Genomic DNA, 11929 nt, shown 5'->3' with positions numbered 1-11929 from the left:
ATTGCCCTTAGACAGGACATCTCCACTGCCTCCAACCGTCTCCTCGCTGCTGCATTTACCACCCAAGCTTCACATCCATATAAGAGTGTTGGTACTACTATACTTTCATACATTCCCTTCTTTGCCTCCATAGATAACGTTTTTTGACTCCACATATACCTCAACGCACCACTCGCCTTTTTTCCCTCATCAATTCTATGATTAACCTCATCCTTCATAAATCCATCCGCCGACACGTCAATTCCCAAGTATCTGAAAACATTCACTTCTTCCATACTCCTCCTCCCCAATTTGATATCCAATTTTTCTTTATCTAAATCATTTGATACCCTCATCACCTTACTCTTTTCTATGTTCACTTTCAACTTTCTACCTTTACACACATTCTCAAACTCATCCACTAACCTTTGCAATTTTTCTTTAGAATCTCCCATAAGCACAGTATCATCAGCAAAAAGTAACTGTGTCAATTCCCATTTTGAATTTGATTCCCCATAATTTAATCCCACCCCTCTCCCGAACACCCTAGCATTTACTTCTTTTACAACCCCATCTATAAATATATTAAACAACCATGGTGACATTACACATCCCTGTCTAAGACCTACTTTTACCGGGAAGCAGTCTCCCTCTCTTCTACACACCCTAACCTGAGCCTCACTATCCTCATAAAAGCTCTTTACAGCATTTAGTAACTTACCACCTATTCCATAAACTTGCAACATCTGCCACATTGCTCCTCTATCCACTCTATCATATGCCTTTTCTAAATCCATAAATGCAATAAAAACTTACCTACCTTTATCTAAATACTGTTCACATGTATGCTTCAATGTAAACACTTGATCTACACATCCCCTACCCACTCTGAAACCTCCTTGCTCATCCGCAATTCTACATTCTGTCTTACCTCTAATTCTTTCAATTATAACCCTACCGTACACTTTTCCTGGTATACTCACTAACTTATTCCTCTATAATTTTTACAATCTCTTTTGTCCCCTCTCCCTTTATATAAAGGGACTATACATGCTCTCCGCCAATCCCTAGGTACCTTCCCCTCTTTCATACATTTATTAAACAAAAGTACCAACCACTCCAACACTATATCCCCCCCTGCTTTTAACATTTCTGTCATGATCCCATCAGTTCCAGCTGCTTTACCCCCTTTCATTCTACGTAATGCCTCGCGTACCTCCCCCACACTTACATTCTGCTCTTCTTCACTCCTAAAAGATGGTATACCTCCCTGGCCAGTGCATGAAATTACCACCTCCCTTTCTTCCTCAACATTTAAAAGTTCCTCAAAATATTCTCGCCATCTACCTAATACCTCCCTCTCCCCATCTACTAACTCCCCTACTCTATTTTTAACTGACAAATCCATACTTTCCCTAGGCTTTCTTAACTTGTTTAACTCACTCCAAAATTTTTTCTTATTTTCATTAAAATTTCTTGACAGTGCCTCTCCCACTCTATCATCTGCTCTCCTTTTGCACTCTCTCACCACTCTCTTCACCTTTCTTTTACTGTCCATATATTCTGCTTTTCTTATAACACTTCTGCTTTGTAAAACTCTCATAAGCTAACTTTTTCTCTTTTATCACACCCTTTACTTCATCATTCCACCAATCACTCCTCTTTCCACCTGCCCCCACCCTCCTATAGCCACAAACTTCTGGCCCACATTCTAATACTGCATTTTTAAAACTATTTCAACCCTCTTCAACCCCCCCACTACTCATCTTTGCACTAGCTCACCTTTCTGCCAACAGTCGCTTATATCTCCCCCGAACTTCCTCCTCCCTTAGTTTATACACTTTCACCTAATTCATTAAGATCACCATATGGCACTGTTACAAAGTGGGTGGCGTTTTGCCCTGGGAAGGGCTGAGTGGAGAATCTCTTTCACTGATCATACAGTTATCATATTAAGAAGCACTCTCAAAGGTATGTTAAAAAATATGTATATTTATGCTATTACTGACATTTTTATTAATTCACCTATGAAATGTTTTGCAAAAGTAAATAAAAATTGTAATAATACATAATACAACCATATAGAAAAAAACAACAAATTGCAAGGTGTAGCAAACCTGCACTGTAATGGAGATGTGTAAGTGAAATGTGTCATGCTCTCTGGTTCAGAAGATATTACTTAGGGTAACTTCAAGAAAATACTCCTTTCCTTTAGTCATAAATACTTTCACACTCAACACCCCCCCCCCCCAATGCATATTTGTACTCAAGTAATAGGATTGGAAGGGAAACCTGGAATATCTTGAAAGCAGGTCATTTACCTATTTACTGACCATGACCTAATATTAATGAATCAATCATAACTATTTTCAAAATAAATATTTAAAACAAAATGTTTTACCAGCACAGGAAGGAATATTGATAATACAGTGGACCCCCGGTTTACGATCAGCTCCCAATGCGACCAATTATGTAAGTGTATTTATGTAAGTGTGTTTGTATGTGTATGTTTGGGGGTCTGAAATGGACTAATCTAATTCACAATATTCCTTATGGGAACAAATTCGGTCAGTACTGGCACCTGAACATACTTCTGGAATGAAATAATATCGTAAAGCGGGGCTCCACTGTACAGTGGTCCCTCGATAATAGTCCGGCTCGATGGTCGACCTTTTCGGAAATCGTCGCGTTACTTCGTCCAAACATTGGCTCGCAAATGGTCCGTTGACTCGCAAATCATCTTTCGTCCTGGACGCGTACTCTCAGCTCTGAGCCGCCTCGGCCTCCCTTCCCAGCCAGTGTGCCATTGTTTACCAGCGAGTGACGGTCCCCTCACTTGCTCATATGAAATATTTCATAATATTCCATTCATTTTAGTGCTTGCAAGTGCTAAATAAGCTACCAAGGCTCCAAAGAAAGCTCCTAGTGCCAAGCCTTTGGTAAAGGTGAGAAATACGATTGAATTTAAGAAAAATATCACTGAACAATATGAAAGTGGCGTACGTGTGGGCGAACTGGCCAGGATGTATAACAAATCCCGTACAACCATATCTTCCATCGTGGCCAAGAAAAAGGAAATCAAGGAAGCTGCTGTTGCAAAGAGGGTAAATATGCTGACAAAAAATGAGATCACCAGTACTAAAAGATGTTGAGAAGTTATTAATGGTGTGGATAAACGAGAAACAATTAGCAGGAGATAGTCTTATGACGTCGATTATTTGTGAAAAGGCTAGGCAGTTGCATGACAATTTGTTAAGGAAATTGCCTGCAACTAATGGTGATGCGAGTGAATTTCAGGCCAGCAAAGGCTGGTTTGAGAGATTTAAGAAGCGTACTGGCATACACAGTGTGATAAGGCATGGTGAGGCTGCCAGTTTGGACCAAAAAGCGGCTGAAAAATGTGTGCAGGAATTCAAGGAGTACATAGAGGCTGAAGGACTGAAACCTGAACAAGTGTTCAATTGTGACGAAACAGGCCTCTTTTGGAAGAAAATGCCAAAGAGGACCTACATTACTCAGGAGAAAAAGGCACTGCCAGGACACAAGCCTATGAAAGACAGGCTGACGCTCATGTTCTGTGCTAATGCTAGTGGGGATTTCAAAGTGATGCCGTTACTAGTGTACCATTCTGAAAATCCCAGTGTGTTCAAGAAAAACAATGTTATGAAGAGTAAATTGTGTGTGTTTTGGAGATCTAATAATAAGGCATGGGTCACAAGGGAAATTTTCGTCGAGTGGTTCAATGAAGTATTTGGCCCTAGTATGAAGAATTACCTCCTGGAAAAGAAATTGGATCTCAAGTGCCTCCTAGTAATGGACAATGCACCTGCTCATCCTCCAAACTTGGATGACCTAATTCTGAAGGAGTTTGGGTTCATCACAGTTAAGTTCTTGCCCCCGAATACCACTCCTCTCCTCCAGCCCATGGACTAGCAGGCCATTTCAAACTTTAAAAAACTCTACACCAAAGCAATGTTTGAGAGGTACTTTAATGTGACCTCAGACACTCACTTGACCCTAAGAGATTTTTGGAAAGAACACTTCAGTATTCTCCATTGCATAAACCTTATAGGTAAGGCTTGGGAGGGAGTGACTACCAGGACTTTGAACTCTGCTTGGAGAAACTTGTGGCCAAATTGTGTCCACAAGAGGGATTTTGAAGGGTTTGAGGTGGCCCCCTGATGAGCCAATGTCAGTTGTGAACTCAATTGTGGCATTGGGGAGTTCCATAGGGTAGGATGTGAGTTTGGAGGATGCGGAAGAGTTGGTGGAGGACCACAAAGAAGAGCTAACCACTGAGGAGCTGCAAGAGCTTCAGCAGGAAGAGCAACAGATCACAGCTCAGAATCTTGCTGCAGAGGAGGAGGAAGAGAGATGGAAGAAGGTGCCTTCTTCAGTAATTAAGGAGATTTTTGGAATGTGGGGTAGGATGAAAAGATTTATAGAGAAACATCACCCTGAGAGGGATGTTGCAAGCCATATCGGCAACTTGTACAGTGACAAGAGTCTTGGCCCATTTTAAGGAAGTTTTAAAGACACGCCAGAAACAGAGCTCTCTGGACAGTTTTTTTGCGAGACAGGACTCCAGTGACTCTCAAGCTGGTCTTAGTGGCATTAAGAAACAGAGAAGAGAAGTAACCCCAGAAAAGCACTTGGTACCTGAGGTGTTGATGGAAGGGGATTCCCCTTCCAAACAGTAATTCGGTCTCTCTCCTCCTCCAGTCTTCCATACACTAAGAAGATTCGCCCATAAAGGTAAGTGTTATACTGTTAATGTTTCATTCATCATGTCCCATTGTATTGTTTATGTACTACATCTATATTTCATGTAAAAAAATTTTTTGTTTTAATACTTCTGGGTATCAGGAACGGATTAACTGTATTTACATTATTTCTTATGGGGAAAATTTATTCAAAAAATCGTCTATTTCGATAATAGTCCCACTTCCAGGTACGGATTAAGGATGATAAACGAGGGACCACTGTAGTTCCATTTTTTCATCTGTGGGAAAGGGCAGATACATATATTTTATAAAAATGGCCACACCATGCCTACTTTATTTTTTTTTAGAAGTGAAAATAAAGTAAGTTACAAATTTCTCAGAGCCTAAAAACAGATTTGGCATTGCTTTATCATTTATCAGTGACCAAAATACCTATTATGTCATTGCTAATATTTGTCAATGTCAAAATCACTGTCGTCAATTCCAATTTTTTTTGTTTTAAATTTGTTTGTTCGTTGGCCATCTCAATGAAACTTTTTTCCTAACACGTTTTCATATACTGTACTAAGATTATAAATAATAAAAATACTTGGATGAAATCAAATGATAAACAAAACAATAAAAATCATGAAGCTTTTCCCAAAAAACTAATTTAGTATTTTCTAATTAAGGGATATTGTTGCTGAATATACAATTTACCTTTTATCTAACCATGTTCTCTTATTTAGACATACAAGTAAATTTCTTTTATAAAAAGCATTTCATTTAGGGGATCAAATAGATCTGGTTTGTTTAAGAAAAATCTTTAACCCCTTGACTGTCACAACCCCCAATCCTGAGGTGTTTCCTGGTGTCACAAAATTTAAAAAAAAAAAAAACTTATGAAATGATAGAGAATCTTTTCCCGATTGTAATGACACCAAAAAAAAAAAAAAATGATGGAAAGCTGACGGAATTATGCTCTCGCGAAGTTAGCGACCTCGGCGATATTTACAAATCGGCGATTTCGCCCACTTTGAGCCCTATTTTCGGCTAATTCCACTATTCCAGTCGACCAAACTCATAGCTATTTCTTTAGAACTTCATTTTTTCTATCGACCGAGTACAAGAAACTGCCCATTTACAGATTTTAACTACCCAATAATGTGGTCAAAAATTTGCAATTTGGCCAATTTCACGAAAATTAAGAAATATGACAATTTCAAAGTAAGGTCCAGAATGAACAATGCAGACATTCCTGGCTGTAAAATAACATTTTCTTTGTTCATCAGTCACATCTCCAGGCCCCTCTGACATTACTCTTGCTTTCTATTTTAAATTTTTATTCAAACAAAAAGTAGAAGATTTACTGTTATGCAGACTACTGCAATACTGTAATAATTGTACAAATAATGTCAACCCATTCATGACTGCATATCAGAATGCCTACTTGGACATTTATTGGACAATGACATCATTTGTTTACTTTTGAACATTGGCAAAAATCAAACATTTCCCCTACTTTGAGCTCCATTTCAAGGTTCTTTTCATAGTAAAACCAACCAAATCACCTCTATTTCTATAATATGTTTTCCATTCTATCAAATGAGACCAAGAAAACGAGAATACAACCATAAATACCATACAAAAATAGACCACAAAGTAGGCATTTTAATTAAAAAAAAAAATGGTCAGAGTTTTTTTTTTCTCATTATGTACTGCGTGCTCCAGGATTTTTTTTATATGGTGCACACTGACCACACAGACCCATTCTCTAACATGTGGGCCTACCAGCTTTCTCCTGCTTGATTTGAAGCCGCTAGAATTTATGAGTGTATATGTATACGTCAAACACGGTACCTCGTAAGACGTATACTATATACGACCGAAACAGTCAAAGGGTTAAATCTAAATATCATAACATTTACAAATCTAAAAGAATAAAAAGGTACAATACCCATGACTAGAACAATACACAAATAACCCGCATGTAGGAGAAACTTATGACAATGTTTCGGTCAAACCTGGATCATTAACTAGTCACACAGGTGCACGAAGGTAGGGAGCCAGTGTATATACAAGAGGAAAGTGGGGATGGGAGCAAAAAAGTAATAACAAAATGAAGGCGGTGGTTGTAGTAGGTAGGGGTAGTGACAGAAGAGTCCAAGCGTGGAGTGTAGTAAGACAATAATAATAATAATGCAGCAGCAATGGCAGCGGTGATTTAAAGACAGGAAAAAGGAGCACTGCATTAAAGCAATCAATTCAATTCAAATAGAAGAGAGGCAAGGGAATATAAAAAGTCATTTAAGGACACACATACACATCATGACAGCATATGTTAACAAGCCATGGATATGAAATCTCTAGTGATAAAGCCCTGGAAATAAGAAGTCAATGATAAGAGTTCAGAGATAAGGCCAGGAGCTATTATTTAACCCCTTAGCTGTCCAAATGTAGATCTACGTTAGTACAGCTAGCGCTCCAAACATAGATCAATGTTTTATTTTTCCTGCCTCCAAATCTGGCACGATTGGTTCAAGATGCCTGGTCAGTAAAGAATGGGTCTTAACACTCAGTGTGTGCAGTATTAAAAAAATCTGGGACCACTCTGTACCTTGTATGAGCACCAGTTCAATTGAGCGCCAGCTAGAGTAAACAGCATGGCAAACACCCGGGATTCACTGATGTCATGTCATATTATCATTCCCCTTTTAAGAGGAAAGTGATGTTGACCCAGAGTTTAGTGGTTTTGAGATGTATGTGGCCACAAGTGGCCGAGGAAATATCAAAAACCTCGATAATAACCCATGTGCAACATTTGTGCAATATCCTATCATTTTCGATACCATTGGTAGTGTCATCCTGCCAGAACGTCCAATAACCTATGCCCTAAGTAATGAGAAACAATTCTGGAACCTGTGTACAGTGGTACCCCGAGTTTCGAACTTTCTTTGTTCCAGAAGGCTGTTTGAGTGCCGTTACCGAACGAATCTGTTCCCATAAGGAATAATGTAAATTAGATTAGTCTATTTCAGACCCCCAAAAATACACTTACAAAAGCGCTTACAATATTACACTTACATAACTGGTTGAGTTGGGAGCAGTTCGAAACTCGGGGTACCACTGTAATACGTATTTGGCAGGCTGGCTGACTTTGGCTGTTTGTCTGTATCTGGTGGCCTGGTGGCTAAAAGCTCTCGCTTCACATGGCGAAGGTCTGGGTTCGATTCACAGCCAGGGTAGAAACACTGGGCGTGTTTCTTTACACTTGTTGCCAATGTTCACCCATCAGTCAATGGGTACCTGGGTGTTAGTGGACTGGTGTGGGTCTTATCCTGGGACACTGACCTAGTTTGCCCGAAATGCTCAGCATAACAAGTGGCTTTCTATATACAGTAGTACCCCGAGTTTTGAACTTTCTTCTTTCCAAAAGGCTGTTCGAGTGCCATTACCAAATGAATTTGTTCCCATGAGGAATAATGTAAATTAGATTAGTCCATTTCAGACCCCCAAAAATACACTTAGAAAAGCACTTACAATAACACACTTACATAACTGGTAGAGTTGGGAGCAGTTCGAAACTCAGGGTACCACTGTAGTAGTATGTCACTGATGTCAGCTAGGCCTGTATACCATTTACATGTACTTAATAAAGATATTATTATTATTATTATTTCTGTCTGTCTATATCTCTGTGTCTATCTCTGTCTCTCACAAGTACACATAAGTACAATTATACATAGTGTAAATTACTTAGGATAACCCCAAAAATCTCAGGCAAAGTGCTATACAGTGCTTGTAAATATAAGGCATAATAAGAATGACTGGCAAGTAATATGCATTTTCACTTGATCAGGAATCAAAAATGACGACTCTGCAGCATGTGTAATACCTGCTGGTTTATGAGCCGCTCTCTGAGACACAGAGACAAGCAGATGGAAAGACAGACACACACAGGCAAACAGAAAAACACACACACACACACACACACACACACACAGGCAGACAGAAAGACAGACATGTACAGGCAGACAAAGATGCATGTCAAAAACATTGCTGGGACCTATAAATACTTTGTATATATTTTTAGACAATAGTAAATGACCAAGGCAGTTGAAAATATTCACATGTCAGTGTGTTTGTAACTATTTGAGTATTTCAGTACCTAATATTAGTGGAAAAAGACACTTATGTACAGTTCAGGACATTTATTAAAGGAAACGTTTCGCCACGAGTGGCTTCTTCAATCCTAATAGGACTGAAGAAGCCACTCGTGGTGAAACGTTTCCTTTAATAAATGTCCTGAACTGTACACAAGTGTCTTTTTCCACATCTTGTCGGTATCACCACACCATTTCCTCCTAATATTAGTGTCGGAACAAAGATTGGCTGTGAAATTACAAGAGCTATTATAAATTGTAATTAAAAATTATATAAACTAAAATAAAAATGAGAAAAAAAGGTATATCGGCAACACTTCTGCAAGCGGCAGAACTCAATGTTGCTGTCAGGTGAGCATCCAGCGCCAACTTTGCGGTCTTATATCTCGCTAAGTATTGATCGTAATTTTTTTATATATATTTATGACACACAAAATTATCCTCTTTAATTAAAAAAAAAATCAAAATATTCAGAGCACTGGCAGTGAAAACGTAGACCTACGTTTGGACAGTTTAAGGGTTAACCCTTGCAAAAAAAAAAAAAAAAACTAGGCAAATACAGTTGTCTTGTCTAGAGAAACCTCCAGCATTCATGCTGCAACACTATCTTTTAGCTTTTTAAGATGAAAAAATAGCAGAAAGTAACCTCAGTAATGGGAGGAGCATTAATTGTTTGCACTTACCTAAGTCACTCCTGCTGATGTTTTCCAGGAAGGGGTCAGCATACGGTAGCTGAAACCCAGATAACACTCGTTATTTGTCTATCACCGACTTATGTGTATTAATAATAAAGTAGTGACAACTTAAAATATACTGTACTGTATTACAATAGTACATACTTAATAGATAACATGAGTTGACATATGATATAAACCAATAAGGTTTAATTTTATTTAAATATGATTTACAAAACTTTATAGGAAGATTAAAAATTTGATCTCTAGATTTAAGAAAACTCAAAATTTATTAAATGGTCCAAGATTCCCCTCTCTGGATATATCCAAATCATTGAAATCACAAACTGTACAGTAAATAATTTTGACTCCAGAGAAACAGCAGCTACTGCTGCTGTCATTTGCAGTTCCCAGTTTCACTTCTGCTTAGCTGGTGCTGGCTCCGTAGACATTTCTGCGCATTTTTACTTTTTTTCTGTGACAGGTTTCCCCTCACTTTGTGCTAATTTGCTTTTATGTAATGGCCCCATTTCTACCACTAAACTGCTATGCATTATAAACTGAAGTCTTGCCTAATCATCCAAGCTCAGCACTAGATGTTTCAACAATCTCTATCAATTGAAACTGGCTTGTACTGGCATTGATGTGAAATCACTAAGAAAAAGGAGAGATTTGGGCATGGAAAATCAAATCACATTCTAAACAAAATCCTATAACTAGTTTTCAATTTAAAGGTCTTGCATTAAATCAAAAGAAAATGAGCACCTGGCCAAAATTAAATGGCTCTGACATGAAGTTTTCATCAAATTTCATACTTTTTGTTTTATTACCTTCAGAAAAAGATTTTCTACCAATTCATAAGAAAAAATAATAATTTTTTTTCTTTTAAATTCTTGGACCCTGTGGAGAATTTTCAGATTAGGGGTCTGGACCCTGTGGAGAATTTTCAGATTAGGGGTCTGGACCCTCAAGGGTTTAAAGGAGGGGTTTGGGATATTGGCTGTTTGGAGTGACATCTAAACTCATATCTGGGCACCTCTGCAAAGACAGTGATGATATGTGAATGATGGTGAAAGCATTTTTCTCTTTGGGCACCGCTTATATGGCAGGTTAAGTTCCAGGCTACCACTGTAAAGCAGAAATTGCTGTAGTCTTTTTTTTTTTTTTTTTTTTACTTTTAACCCTTTCACTGTCATAGTACTATAGCTTTAAGGTCACTATCTGTGCCATAGTACTACACCACAAGCTCAGCTCACTCAGATAAGACGTGAGCAGTAAATTTGTGCCTATTATTATAATAAAAAAGAAGCGGTAAGCCACAAGGGCTATACAGCGCTGCAGGGTAGGGAAGGAAGCGAGGGTATTGGGCGGTAGAAGAGGGAAGGGATGATCAGTAGGTTACAGAAAACAGCGGGGCAGGGGATAGTGCGGGGGTAGAGGGCAGCAAGAGATTGAGGTAGAAAGGGCTGAAGGTATCATCAGAGTTTGTGAAATAAGTCAGTTGTTGTCAAAAAGTCAATGAGAGAGTCCGGATGAAAGGTGGGTCCATCAGCGAGAAGGGAAGGTAAAGAGAGAGCAGCGGAGCGAAGATGACGGAGGTATATTCTGCGTGCTTGTTGATAAAGTAGGCAGTCTAATAGAATGTGGCTATCCAATAATGGAACCTGACAATTCTCACAGAGAGGAGCAGGGCGCCTCTCCATGAGATAACAATGAGTAAGACGAGTATGGCCAATGCGAAGACGGGAGAGAGTAGTCTCCCAACCTCGACACTGGTGACAAGATGGCCAGTAACCTATACTCGGTTTAATAGATTGAAGTTTGTTACCGAGCAGAGTAGACCAACGTTGTTGCTAACGGGTGTGAAGGTGGGTAGCTATTGCAGCAAAATAGTCCGTAAATGGAACACCTCTATATGAAATTGATAGGTCATGTACTGCTGACCGTTCAACAGTGTCTGCCTGTTCATTGCCCTGTACGTCAACATGACCAGGGACCCAACAAAAAACTATCTTTATGCTTGGAAGAGATGTGGCGTAGTCGAAGTTGGATACGGAGGACTAAGGGGCGAGGTGTATCAAATTTCTGTATAGCCTGTAAAGCACTAAGGGAGTCTGAGACAACCACAAATGATGACATAGGCATAGATGCAATACGGATAAGTGCTGCAAGAATGGCATACAATTCAGCAGTAAAGATACTAGCCGAAGATAGTAAATGCCCTCGTACGACGCTGCCCGGAAACACTGCTGCAAATCCTATGCCGTCAGAAGACTTAGAGCCATCTGTGTACACTGCAATGGCATGAGAATGAGAGTGGAAGTGGTCAACAAAAAGAGCGGGAAGCTACCGTAGACAGTTGGGCTTTCGAGCAAGGGAGTGAGAAAGAACAGACTTGAACAGCTGGAAC

General features: G+C 39.2%; 1 protein-coding gene across 8 annotated transcripts in view; it reads right to left on the bottom strand.

The window, feature by feature from the left end:
- The window catches only part of SNF4Agamma (SNF4/AMP-activated protein kinase gamma subunit), a 998728-nt gene that overhangs the window by 95484 nt on the left and 891315 nt on the right, over positions 1-11929 (bottom strand). For all 8 annotated transcript variants that reach the window (XM_070085706.1, XM_053773265.2, XM_053773263.2 and 5 more), the window contains one exon: positions 9529-9577. In XM_070085706.1, the coding sequence (XP_069941807.1) occupies positions 9529-9577 (49 nt within the window). The remainder of the gene's footprint in view (positions 1-9528; positions 9578-11929) is intronic.

Source organism: Cherax quadricarinatus, chromosome 17 (genome assembly GCF_038502225.1).
Source record: "Cherax quadricarinatus isolate ZL_2023a chromosome 17, ASM3850222v1, whole genome shotgun sequence".
Taxonomy (NCBI): Eukaryota; Metazoa; Arthropoda; class Malacostraca; order Decapoda; family Parastacidae; genus Cherax; species Cherax quadricarinatus.
This window is presented reverse-complemented; position numbering and strand designations above follow the sequence as displayed.